This window comes from Pantherophis guttatus, chromosome 3 (genome assembly GCF_059756535.1).
Source record: "Pantherophis guttatus breed Tessera chromosome 3, ASM5975653v1, whole genome shotgun sequence".
Classification (NCBI taxonomy): Eukaryota; Metazoa; Chordata; class Lepidosauria; order Squamata; family Colubridae; genus Pantherophis; species Pantherophis guttatus.
The window spans coordinates 73911645-73925827 of NC_142065.1; the positions used below are offsets into that span (position 1 = coordinate 73911645).

General features: G+C 38.5%; 1 protein-coding gene across 1 annotated transcript in view; it reads left to right on the top strand.

Moving 5' to 3' along the window:
* MSH4 (mutS homolog 4) overlaps positions 1 to 14183 on the top strand; it is a 58682-nt gene that overhangs the window by 32451 nt on the left and 12048 nt on the right. The window contains exons 8-12 of the mRNA XM_034437019.3: positions 5837 to 5904; positions 8958 to 9032; positions 11686 to 11750; positions 12141 to 12310; positions 13374 to 13510. Coding sequence (XP_034292910.2) covers positions 5837 to 5904; positions 8958 to 9032; positions 11686 to 11750; positions 12141 to 12310; positions 13374 to 13510 — 515 coding nt within the window. The remainder of the gene's footprint in view (positions 1 to 5836; positions 5905 to 8957; positions 9033 to 11685; positions 11751 to 12140; positions 12311 to 13373; positions 13511 to 14183) is intronic.

A 14183-nucleotide genomic window follows, 5' to 3' on the forward strand; every position in this document is an offset into this window, starting at 1 on the left:
CAGGCACTTAGCAATTAACTCATATTTATGACGGTTGCAAGGTACTGAGGTCAGGTGATTAGCCTTTATGGCCTTCTGACATTCAAAGTCAATGGGGAACCAAGATTCACTTAACCATATTACTAACTGAACAACTGCAGTGATTCACTTAACAACTGTGGCAAGAAAGGTCATAAAATGGGACAAAATTCACTTACCTGTTACATTTAGCAACAGACAGTTTGGGCTCCATTGTGGTCGTAAATCGAGGACTACCTATATCATTTTACTTTTCAAAACTTCTGAATGTACTAATTCATATCATTAATAAGTTAGCATTGTAAATAAGTTACCCAGATGTAATAAGTTATCAAGTTAAATATAGGACAGGCATTTTAAAAATTATTTAACCTATGTTTAACTCCAGCGCGGACTTAGTGGCTTTGAGGAATGCCCCCCCGTTCCTGGGAGTGGCCTGTTGGCCTAGCAAAGGCCTACCTTAATGAAGTGTCTTGGGACCCCGAGAGGTGGCATACAGGCTTTAAGGGTTTTTTAAAGGGGACACTGTATTGTTTTTTAACTAAATTTTTAAGGGGATTGGAGAGGGGGGAGGGGTATTGCCGGCAGGTGACTGGGGGGGCTCCGTCGGGCCAGTGTCAGTCCAGGCTTTGGGGGAGAACGGTGGAGGGGGGGCAGGATGGGGGGCCCCGCGGGCCCTAAGGGAAAGGGTGGGAGTTCCTATTCCAGTTGTGATTGGGAATGGAGGCAGGTGGATGAACAGAGGGCCATATCAAAACTCGGGAGCTCACCCCTGCTGTCTTCGAGTGGTGGCATGTTCCGACCCTCCTGGTTCTATCCCACTTCCTGGGGGTTTGAGAGAGGAGGACACTGGGCTCCGGTTGGTCTATTTTAATGCCAGGTCTGTGTTTCACAAAGCTCCCCTCATTCGGGATTTGATTGAGGAGGAAAATGCAGACCTGGCTTGCATTACGGAAACCAGGTTGGGCTCAGAGGGAGGTGTCCCTCTGACTGAGCTTTGCCCACCAGGTTTCCGGGTGCTGCACCAACCGAGGGCCCAGGGAAGGGGAGGTGAGGTGGCGGTTGTTATCAGGGAAGCCCTTAGTCCGCGGGAGGTCACTGTTCCGCAGATAGACGGAAGTGAAACCCTCCTCATGAGATGGGGTCCGCAGGGTCAGTTGGGCCTGCTGATCACGTACCTATCTCCCAGCTGCGTGGCAGCAGCCCTGCCTGGCCTACTCGACACCCTGTCAGGATTGATGGTGGAGCTCCTCAGGTTTATGATGCTGGGGGACTTCAACGTGCCTTCCTTAGGCGGGGGTGGCTCAGGAGTTCATGGCATCCACGGCGGCCATGGACCTGACTCAGATTATTCAGGGGCCGATTCATGAGGGAGGGCACACACCCGATCTTGTTTTCATCTCGGAGCAGTGGCGTGTTATGTTGCTTCCCCTCTGTCATGGACCGACCATCATCTTCTCTGGTTGGACTTCCAGAATGCTGCCCCACTTTGCTGGGATGTGGAACTGACAATCTGATTCCGCCCCAGGCGCCTGATGGACCCTGAGAGGTTCCAGACTTAGCTTGGGATGATTCCTCTCTCTCCCACGCCCCGGTCGAGACCCTGGTGGAGGCCTGGAATAGGGCGGCTGCTGGGGCTCTCGACCGTGTCGTGCCTTTGAGGCCTCTGACCTGCTGCAGACCCCGGCTTGCTCCTTGGTATACTGAGGAGCTTCGGGGGATGAAGCGCAGGAGGAGAGGCCTAGAGAGCCGTTGGAGGACTAGTCGTTCCGAACCTGACCGAGCCCACTAAGATCATTTACATGGTCTTACCTGGAGGCGATGGCGGCGAAGCGTACATACTTCTCCGCCCTCATCGCGTCCGCAGATAATCGCCCAACTGCCCTGTTCAGGATATCCCGCTCCCTCCTATATCAGAGGGCAGGGGAGGACCCTTTGCGGGGGCAAGCCGAGGAGTTTAGCCAACATCTGTGGGACAAGATCGCTCAGATTCGGGATGGCTTGGACTCTTAACTGGGCAGGGTCGGACGGTGGGGAGGCGGCAGGTCTTGTTGTCTGGGAAGAGTTCGATGTTGTTACCCCGGAGGAAGTGGACAGGATCATGAGGAAGCTGAGTGCGACCACTTGCATACTGGACCCGTGGCCCTCCTGGCTGGTTTATGCAGCTCGGAAGGTGACACGCAGTTGGATCCAGGCAGTGATAATGGCATCCTTGGATGGAGGGAGTTTTCCCGCCGCCTTGAAGGAGGCAGTGGTTAGGCCCCTCCTTAAGAAACCTGCCTTGGATCCAACCATTTTGGGCAACTTTCGTCCGGTCTCCAACCTTCGCTTTTTGGTGAAGGTTGTTGAGAGCATGGTGGCACGTCAGTTTCCGGTGGCCCTGGATGAAGCAGATTACCTCGATCTGTGCCAATCAGCCCAATAGGCCCAGTTACAGCACGGAGGCAGCATTGGTCGCGCTGGTGGATGTTCTCTGGAGGGCTCGGGACAGGGGTCATTCCTCGGTCCTGGTCCTATCAGATCTCTCGGCGGCTTTTGATACCATTGACCATGGTATCATGCTGCGACGCCTCGAGGGGTTGGGAGTGGGCGGCACCGTTTTACGGTGGTTCGCCTCCTACCTCTCGGGTTGTATGCAAGCGGTGTTGGCAGGGGGGCAGAGGTCGGCCATGAGGCCCCTCACTTGTGGGGTGCCTCAGGGGTCGGTCCTCTCGCCCCTTCTGTTCAACATTTATATGAAGCCACTGGGAGAGATCATCTGTGGTTTTGGGGTGGGGTATCATCAATATGCTGATGATGTCCAGCTTTTTATATCCACCCTGAATCAGCCCAGCGATGCCCTCGACATGATGTCCTGGTGCCTGGAGGCAGTACGGATCTGGATGGGGAATAACAGGCTTCAACTTAACCCGGCCAAGACTGAGTGGCTGTGGATACCAGCATCTCGGGCCGAGCAAGAGGTTCCAACGCTGTCTATTGGGGGCGAGGTGTTGCCCCCTGTAGACTGGACACGCAACTTGGGCGTCCCTTGGATTCACGGCTGAGTCTGGAGGGTCATATCATGGCTGTGACCAGGGGGGCGTTTGCCCAGATTCACCTGGTGTGCCAGTTGCGCCCATACTTGGACCGAGATGCCCTACACACAGTCACTCATGTGCTAGTCACCTCCCGGATCGGCTACTGCAATGCTATCTACCTGGAGCTGCCCGTGAAGACCACCCGGAGGCTTCAGCTGGCACAGAATGCGGCCGTGCGGGTTGTTGCAGGAGAACACAATATTCCCATATTACACCACTCCTGCGCGGCTTGCATTGGTTGCCGGTTGCCCTCCAGGTGAGATTCAAGGTGCTGGTGTTAACCTATAAAGCCCTTCATGGCTTAGGCCCAGGTTATTTGTCGAACCACCTGCAACCAGCGTCAACTTCCCATTGCCTGGTGCGCCCTCACAGAGAGGGCGTACTCAGGGTGCCGTCGGCTAGACAATGTCAGCTGGCGACTCCCAGGGGTAGAGCCTTCTCTGTGAGCGCCCCCACCCTTTGGAATCAACTTCCCTTGGGGCTCCGGTTGGCCCCTGACCTTCGCACCTTCCGCCGTAAATTGAAAACCTGGCTTTTTATGTCCCCCGGCCTGGACTGATGGGGTAGTATATTTAAAAAAATATTTTTTTAAAAAAACTTTCTTGATTTTTATGTATATTCGTTGTTTTAACAGTCGCTTGGTCGACTGTCGTTGTGAGCCGCCCTGAGTCCTTGGAGATAGGGCGGCATACAAATTTTATGAAATAAATAAATAAAATAAATAAATAAAAATAATGTTTAATTATAGTTCAAGAACAGCAAACAAAGAAATACAAGAGGCTCAGTAAATAAAAAGATAAAGTTATGAAAAAATCCAGAGACAGTGGAAATGAGGTATCAGAGAATTTCAGAAAGGATTTTACAACCTTCTTGGACAATCGATTACGTAAAAGAAAAGCAGTTACTGAATAATCACAGAAGCAATGAAAATTATTGGCCCTTTTCAATTGCCATTGGGTATATAACGAACATTTTAATAGCATATGTGATATAGATTCAACTTCTCTATCGGAGCACAAGCAAGTGCAGGAATTTAATCTATCTGACTAATTGTCATCCTAATTGGTAGTACCCCAGTTCATGTCAAAGTAAAATATCCAATGAGGAGCATGAAATATATTTTTAAAAATGTAGACTGAGGAACAAGGGAGTGATTGCACTGTAAAAAAATATGAAAAATACTAGCTCTATCAGTCTGAATATCTAAATCCCAAATTCTCTGCTTCAGTTCAGCCAGAGTTTAATCAAAGCCAAGAGCAGAGAGTGCTGACAAGTAAGGGCTGCAGTACACCAAATCATTGTTAATTTGTCTCCTTAGGGTAGATCTAAACCTAGCTGGTGATGTGAGATTCGCTCAAAGACTTCCATTAGCCAGAATTTATGTCAGCCAAATTGGACCATTATGTGCACGATCAAAAGGAATATTTATATCTGTAAAAAAAGGGGGGAATAGCACAGTGGCCCACATACAGAATTTAATTTAATTTAATTTTTTTGACAAAATTAAATGTTTACCAAGGCTTTTACATTTCATCAATTGAGAAATTCATTTCTGAACCTCGGAAGGTGAAACTGGAGGTCATTCAGAGTGAGATTCATCAAGAAGCTGGACATGGGCTTTGTTGCCTTGGGACACAGTAAATTACCAAGAAAGTATGTAGTCCAAGTCTCTAGAGATTTGGTATTATTTTCAGAGTTAACTCTGGCTGGAGTTGAGAAGCAAGACTCCAAAACAGAATAATTTTTATTGATGACAGCCCACTGGATGCTTTAGATTTTTCAAATTTGGTGTGTGTGTGTGTGTGTGTGTGTGTGTGTGTGTGTGTGTGTGTGTTTCCCTTTAAAAGCTTCTTATAGCCCTTCTAAAAGAACTAAAATGTTTCATGTTAGGGAGAATCATTATATATATATATAGGCATTTTTATAAGCTAGAATTACATTTTGAGTCAAAATTGGATCAGTTGTTAAACTGATGTGAAGAAGATTGCTGGGCAGGCTGAGTGTACTTTTTGAGAAGGGTAATGATTCTTTGATAAGTAGAGATTATTTCATGGGGGTTGACTGATTGCACACGGATTGTTTTAGGAGAGTAGCTAATGGGGCAGCAAAAACCAGAAAAAGTGCCATGGACAATCTACTCATCCAAATCACTCTGTTTCCTGTCCAAAGGGATGAATCATTGAATGGTCTTGTTGAGTAGCTAGATTCAATTAAATGAAAAGCAAAGACACCTGTTATTTATATGTGATCATTCTCTGGACAAAGACTGTAAAAATGCTGGAAAATATTTACAGGAAAGGGCGAAGATGTTTGTAATTAGAATTGTCAGACCTGCAGAACACTGCAATAGCACCAAAACAATCACCTCACAATGGTATCTATGTCCATTTTCTTGCTTGCCACTATTCCCTAACCCCCACATCACGTTTATAAGGTATAGTTATTTCATGGTATAACTGGAGAAAGGGAAAAGGGAATGGAGGCAGATAATTTTACATTTGAGCAAATATAACCATAATTTCCACAGATACAGGAAACAGGCCTCGATCTCAATATTGATTATGTTATCACAAATCTAATTTCTGTCCTTTTAATAAAAACAAGAAACTTGAAATACACATATCTTAAATTCAAAACATTTTGAATTTGAATCATTTTGTACATGTGTAGAATGAACCCTAGAATTTAAGTTTAATTGGTTTGTGGATCAAACTAAAAGTTCTGTTTGATTTTTTTTCCAGTTATAGGAAGATTTTTGGACACTGAACAATTACTTTCAGTTTTAGTACAAATTCCAAAGCAGGATACGGTAAGTTTATAAATATTTTTACGGAATACATTATAAATATCTATCAATTATCTGTCTCTATTGCTTGTCTGTTTTAGAGAATTCTGTTCTCATAGAAAATATGAATCAAAACCATTTTCTAAAAAGATTTTCAGATATGAATACACATACATATATACTGTATATGGAGAGATGGTATTTTTATAAGGTGACCAGATTTTAACATTGGTAAAGAGGGACATTGTGGGCGTGGCTTATTTTGTGGGTGTGGCTAGCTGGTCATGTGACTGGGTGGGCGTGGCTAGCTGGTCATGTGACCGGGTGGCCATAGCTATGTGTATAGGGTAAGGTGAACAGATTTTAACATTGGTAAGAAGGACACCATTGTGGGCGTGACTTATTGTGTGGGCGTGGCTTGGAGGCCATGTGACTGGGTGGGCATGGCTAGCTGGTCTTGTGACCGGGTGGCCATGGCTATGTGTATAGGGACTACTCAGAGGGCTGAAAAGTCATTTCTGACAGGTCCTCACACTTTTGACTGGTCCTCACACTTATGATCATCCTCACATTTATGCCCGCGCAGTATTCTTAACAACCATGTCACTCATTTCACAACTGCTTCTCTTAACCATGGTGACAAGATAGGGCAAAAACGTAAAATGTGAGGACAGTCGTAAGTTCGAGGACTGGTCAAAAGTGTGAGGACCAGTCAAAAATAACTTTTTCAGCCCTCTGAGTAGTCCATATGCACAAAAGGACTAACCAGAGGGCTGAAAAAAGTCATTTCTGACAGGTCCTCGCACTTTTGACTGGTCCTCACACTTATGACCATCCTCATATTTATGCCCATGCAGCATTCTTAACAACCATGTCACTCATTTCACAACTGCTTCTCTTCACCATGATGACAAGATAGGGCAAAAATGTAAAATGTGAGGACAGTCATAAATTCGAGGACTGGTCAAAAGTGTGAGGACCAGTCAAAAATAACTTTTTCAGCCCTCTGAGTAGTCCATATGCATTAAAGGATACAGCAATAGAGAGGGATGAAGGAATGGAAATTAGAGTAGGAGTGAGGGTAAGAGAGGGAGGAAGAGAGGAGGAGAAGGAGAAAGGAAGAGGAAGTAGGGAGGAGAAAAAGAGGGTGGGGGGAAGAGAAAGTAAGAAGGAAAGAAAAGAGAGTGGTGGTAGGTTTGAGGAGAAAGATTGCTGTACAATAAAAAAGATGAAAGGGAAGAAAGCCAACCCCAAGCAAATATAAAGATATTAAGATTAAGAATGAATTGTTAAACTTTAAAGAATAAAAGAGAACAAATATGAATAAATAGCAATAATTAGAAACACACATACAAACATACAATGTATTTTCTTTGAACAGAATATTTGGCTGGTTCACAAATTTAAACAGCGTTTAGTCATTTCAATTAAATTTACAATTTCTATATTTCCTTTTTGCCATATTTATTCCTCATCTATTTTTTTAAAAAAACAATATTACCCTTCATCCTCATCTCTAATCTTAATCAAATTCAATTTTTCCCTTCTATTCTATATTATACCCCTTCCCATTGTCATCTATTTTTATATCCATCCTCACATTGGTTAATTATGTAATTATGTAATACAGTTGTTTAATACAAATTCAACATTTTAATATAAATCAATTAGTTATATAACTATTTTTTTTGTATATTAATCAATATGAACATGAATATTCCAATTATTTCCATGCAATCCAATTTCTTACAAATCAATTAATTATATTTACCAATAATAATAAACCAAATAATTTCCCCCATATATTCCTCCAAACCACAACTTAACCATTTCTGCTTTCAACACAACATACAATTATTAATAGTATCTCAATTATTACAATTCCCTAGTTAAATAGAGCTTTTTTTCTTTTGTGTTTTAAAATCTTGAACTCTCCTCTTTTGCCCAAAATTTCCCATTGTTTGCAGTTTTGTACCTACCTTTTTTGGTGAGGAAAAAGAAAAAGAAAAAGAAAGAAATCTCTCTCTGCCTCATTTTGTCACGTTGCAGCTTTACTTTCGCTTTCGCCTTTGTTTTCAGTATAACTAGGGGGAAAAAAATCTGCTCCAGGAGCTTTTTGCAGCTAATTAACCTAGTGGAAGCTGTTAACAGGGGCTGTTTTTTCTATTTTTGCAGGCATGGGTCTATTCATTTTTTTTTTAACACTGATCAGCTGTAGGTCGGCCCTTTGAAGCCCCGTGGCAAGAGTTTAAAGAGTTTTTTTTCCCTCTAGCCATCAGCGGGGATTCAGGAGGCAGCCGGGACTCAGGAGGCAGAATGAAAAATCGGGACTTTTTTAAAACGCCGCGGGACGCGAGACAAATTGCTCAAAAGCGGGACTGTCCCGCCAAAAGCGGGACGTCTGGTCACCTTATATTTTTATCCTTTGCATTGTACTAGAAGTGTTGGATTCTCTCTCTATATAATAATTTTTAGCTTGGCAGAACCAGTTACAGTATGATATTACTATAATCTAATATGCACGATAGAATTTATAGTTAGCTGTTTCATTTTCACTAAAGTAAATATACGATTTAGTTTTAATTACACAACATTAAACTCTTTTAAGATCTTTTTGGGTTTTTTTTATCAGTAATCAAATGGTTAATTATTTAGTATTATACTGGACGTCTGTAAAATTCTCTATAAATAATTAGTAGGAAATGACATTATGAAAGTCTTTATTTAAATGAGAAAGAAGAAATAGTTGTTGCTCAACTTGGAAACCACATTGCTCTTTTTTCCTTCCCCTTATTTTCTTCCCATTTTTCTTCAGACGTTGACAGTATGAGATTACCCAGTGTTAATACCAGAGGGATGCCCTGTAGTATAACACTGCCAAGCTAAAGGCTCTAAGAACGAACAATTCATTGGAGAAAGCCGAAAATATCTTTTAACATTTCTAACATGCTAGCTCTGATTATTGTGCTTACAAGGAAAATAGTCATGACAGTTAAGCACAAATAACTATGATAATAAACAGTATCTAGGGCTGTTTTTTATTGTACCAACAATAACCTGATGTGTTTTTAAAATAGGTTAATGCGTCTGAATCAAAGATAACCAATTTAATTTATCTGAAGCATACTTTGGAACTTGTGGAGCCTTTGAAGGTATTATATCCTAAAATACTATGTAAATCCCAATTATGGTTATAATTTCATTAATTCTCAAATCAAGGAATATACACCATTAAGTCAGGACTTTACACTATACAATATACCCCAGTACACAGTCACACACTATACTCTCAGATTGTCCAATCCCTGTATATTTACGTGCTACACTGTCTACTCATTGCTTGCAGCTATCTGATAACCATAGGTTTATATATGTGTGCATAAGAAGACAGATTAAAAATAGGTGGAAGGAAATTCAGAATCTTTGCCCAAAACATATCAAATCAGGTGGTCCTTGATTTACGACCACAAATTTTGGAGCCCAAAATTTATGTTGCTAAGTGAGACATTTGTTAAGTGAATTTTGTCCTATTTTATGATGTTTTCTGCCACAGTTGTTAATCACTGCAGTTATTAAATTAGTAACATGGTTGTTAAAATAATCTGACTTCCCCATTGACTTTGCTTATCAGAAGATCACATGATCCCAGTACACTGCAACCATTATAAATATGAACTAGTTGCCAAGTATCCGAATTTTGATCACATGACCATGGGGATGCTGCAACGGTCATAAGTGTGAAAAATGGTCATAAGTCACTTTTTTCAGTGCTGTTGTAACCTTGAACGGTCACTAATGAACTGTTGTAAGTCAAGGACTACCTGTATTCTCTTGTAGTGAAAATGGTACATCATAACTACCCCTCCATTACCAATATATCTTTTCCAAGCTGTCAAACTGAATTCTTTTATATAGCAAGAAGGCTATCTGTTTTCTTCAAAATGATCATATGGAAAAGTTACATACCGTAATGCTTCAAAGGCATTTTACAGATAATATTGTTCATATATTTTCCATAGAAGCTGGGAAGAAGTGGCCTGCCTGCATATAGAGAATCTTTGATTGAGATTCTCTATAACCTTTAGAACCAATCTGTTCTATAACCTTTATGCTTGATTCTTGTCATTCATGCTTGCTTAAAAGTTCATACTTGGAGGAATTATTATCTGGTAAATAATTAATACCTCCTTCAGGAAAGAAATAGTCACTTTATAACTGCTGTAGTCCTGATCACTCTTGTGGAATATCTTTGCCAGCAGAACATCAGATGTGGAATCTTTTGATCATGTTTTTAGCTGCCCGTGCAAAAATATAAGCTTAGCCAATTAGCCATGTCCTAATAACATATAGATAGAGCTACTGCAATTGTTTGATAATTTGCTCCTATGAAAATTCATAGAACTGATTTTAACCTTTTAAAATTCTAAATAGGTACAGAACTATCATTGTGCGCACATACCTATCAGGCAATTAATAAATCTATTAAACTATGATATATATCAAAGCTATCTTTTAGAGTACCTGCTTGGAGGGTCTTCATGTCCTGAAATAAACTGGATAGTAACAACTATCAATATTTATGAATCAGGATGTCTTGTCGTGGCATTCACTTCTTCTGCCAGGACTCAGTGTTATTTTTCTTAGTTTAACACATGAAAGCTTTTCAATATAATTTCATTAAGGTAAACTAATTAACAAACTGAAGGTATGACTGACACAACAGTAATGCAAACAACAGGAATAATGTAACTTCCTAGCTAATAATATGATAATTTACAAAGAAAAAAGGGAGAGTCCTGGAAAAATTTTTTTAAAATGACATATTGCTCAGAAGCCATCTTCTTTCTTTTATCAAAAAATTAGCTCTTCTAAATGAAAATTGACAGAAGATCAGTTATTTTCTGCAAATCAGGTGCAGATTTTGCCTGTGACAGTTGTATGATGATTTTTTTTTGTCAGCTCCTGAGCTCCTGTTTTGATACATTCCAAATACCAATACAGTTAGTGGTATATCTTATGATATAGCTAAAAATATATGCAACTTTAATAACAATAGCACTTATATACCACTTCACAGTGCTTTACAGCCCTCTCTAAGCTATTTACAGAGTCAGCATATTGCCCCCAACAAGCTGGTTCCTCAGAAGGATGGAAGTCTGAGTCAACCTTGAACTAGTGAGACTTGAACTGCCAAACTGCTGGGAGCCGGTGATCAGCAGAAGTAGCCTGCAGTACTACATTCTAACCACCATTAATATGATTCAGAGTCATTTTACTAATTCATGCAGTACTACATTCGTCACCATTAATATGATTCAGAGTCATTTTACTAATTCAGTTGATACCTACCTCATATAAAACAATACTAGAACAAATCAAAATCTTGTATTAATGTTCTAACACCTGAGTTGCATTTCTAATAACGAGGATTTTAAGCAATTCAATACTGTTTTCTTCAACATATTATTGATTTATACAGATATATTTTCTTCAATTTATATTTTATTATATTGATATAGATAATATTTTTAGCAATGTTTTGGTTTAGGTAATCATTTTTGTGGTGAAAGTGGCATGAATCAATTTTAAAAAGTGATTACTTTTTAAATTACTTGGTTGATACTATTTAAGCCAATTCTTTTGTGCATATATTTATTATATTGTAATTTTTGATTTATTTATATTTTAGATAATTTTATAAAATAAAGTTATATTTCTTTCCATCCAAACCTTAGTGAAGTAAGATAGTAGTACATTAAAATTCCTGTACTCTTGTTCATAGAGATTTTAATTTTATTTAAACAGGAAGTCTTAAAAAGCTATAAGACGCCATTGTTAAAAGCTTATTATAGCTCTTTGGAAGATAGCAGGTACTATATTATAAATACAGTTTTATATCTAACATTTTACATTAGACAATAAAAGTTAAAGTTACTACTCATTGTAATTGTTGCTATTACTCATGTCAAAAAATATAGTAGTATTTAGATTTAAGTAAGTAATTATTAACTTGTTTTAAACATATCTATCACAGTGAAACTTTAACTAACTAAAGAATCCTGACAAAAATAGTATCATTTGAAGAAAAATAGTTTTTCAGATAATAATGAAAAATAAATATTGCATTAGGCAATTCAACCTATATGAACATAGTGAGATTATAAAAATATATTATCTGAGTTGGGATAAAAAATCTTTTAGGCAGTTAATACAGTGTGAAATATAACTGTCATTTCCACAATTATGTATAATTTCTCTAGGTTTGGGATCATTCTTGAAAAGATTAAAACTGTTATTAATGATGATACAAGATACACAAAAGGATGTTTGAATATGAGAACTCAAAAGTGCTATGCGGTGAAACCTAATATTAATGAATTTCTTGATATAGCACGAAGAACCTACACTGAAATTGTGGATGATATAGCTGGTATGGGAAGACAATTTAGAACAATAATTTACTAGAATATATTTGTTTGTTTATTTGTTTGTTTATTATTAAATGTACTTGCCACCATCTCGCCATGGGGCTGGCTTACAACAGTAGAACGTAAAATTATAAAACTTTAACAATGAAACAATAAAAATAAATATTGAAATTACAGCAATATATACTCTTTAATAATTTACAATATAGTTCGGAGTTGGTGCATTCAGAAGTATGTGCCTTACAAATAAATATATGAAGGTATATTTAAGGAAATGCAGTCTTAAATTTTAAGTGTTTATGTCAAATAAGAAAATTATTTAAAGATTATAAAATGTTATTCACATTGGGCAACATCTCCTAGAATATTCTTCTTTCATTACTATTTTGAAATAAATGGGAATTGTGTCATTGGTCCTATGCAACCAAAGCTTTAAGAATTTCTTTATATTTGTTACCTAGCTGACAAATGAAAAAAAGTGATATCAGAAAGAAGCGAGCATAGAGTAGGTGATAAATAGAGGCATATATTAGAATAGAATAGGAAGGAGAGTTGTGAAGGAGAAATTTACATGTCAGATAAATTTGTTTTTTATGGATCCTTCCTTCCTTCTTTCCTTCCTTCCTTCCCTCCCTCTCCCTCCCCCTATTTTGAATTTATTTGCGGGAAAGGGTTGTCATATGAATTTTCCTTATGTGGAGAAAAAGTACAAAAAGACTTTTCAGGATTTAACACCTTTTAAAGAAGAAAGCTGTTACATATTGTATAATTATAAAGAGGAATAACTCATGAATTACTTCTTGAATTATAATTACTAATTGCCCCAAGGAAAGTTCTAAAAGTTCAGATGGAAGAAGTTATGTACTTGTTACTATTTTTTTTAATTACTTTCCACTCATTTTTATGACATAATACTAATACAATGCTATTTTGCTATTTTTTTTAAAAAAAAATACTACATTATTTTCTGATATTAATATGAATTAATATACTGATTAATTTTAGTGCCCATACAATGTGGTTGACTGTCATAACTAAAATATTTATTTATACCTTGCAATTAAGGAATGATAACACAACTTGCAGAAAAACACAACCTTCCTTTGAAAACAAGCTTTAGTTCAGGTCGAGGATTTTTTATCCAGATGAGTGCTGATTGTGCAGCAGTACACAGTGGTCAACTTCCTTCAGAATTTACCAAGGTAAGCAGTTTGACAATGTTGGATCTCAAATCTATTATTTTATTTTTATTTATTTGATTTTCATCCTGTGTTTAGTACTTTATAAGTAATTCAAGGCAGCAGACATACATAATTCTCCTTCTTCCGCCTATTATTGCCACAACAACAGCCTCGTGAGGTGGGTTGGCTGAGAGAGTGACCGGCCCAAAGTCACCCAGCTGGCTTCTATGCCTAAGGCACTAAAATTATAATTTAACTAATGTATTTTTTTCACTAAAGAATACTGTTGATTTTTATAAAAATAACTATAATGAAACAAATTGTATTTTTATTTTATTATTGCCATAACCAGAGTAATTTGTATAGACTGAATTGTCTTTGTAGTCTGTTTTCAGTATTTGTGTAATGTTATAGCACAGTTTAATAGAAGGTACTGACTGAATGTTGCTGCCTTTGTATATCAGGACTGGAATAAAAAATATTTTATCATTTATTACTATTTATTTTTTTAATAATGAACAGTGTTACCATCATAACTTACTAATGCTTTACTTTTGTGTTCTTGCTCTGTTACTAGTATAATTAGCTGAAAGTTTAAAAGTAATCAAGATATTTCTATTTTATTTTATTTTATTTTTATTTTATGATCATGATTATGATTTATCACTTGTTGCTTGCATGTTGCTTGCATGTC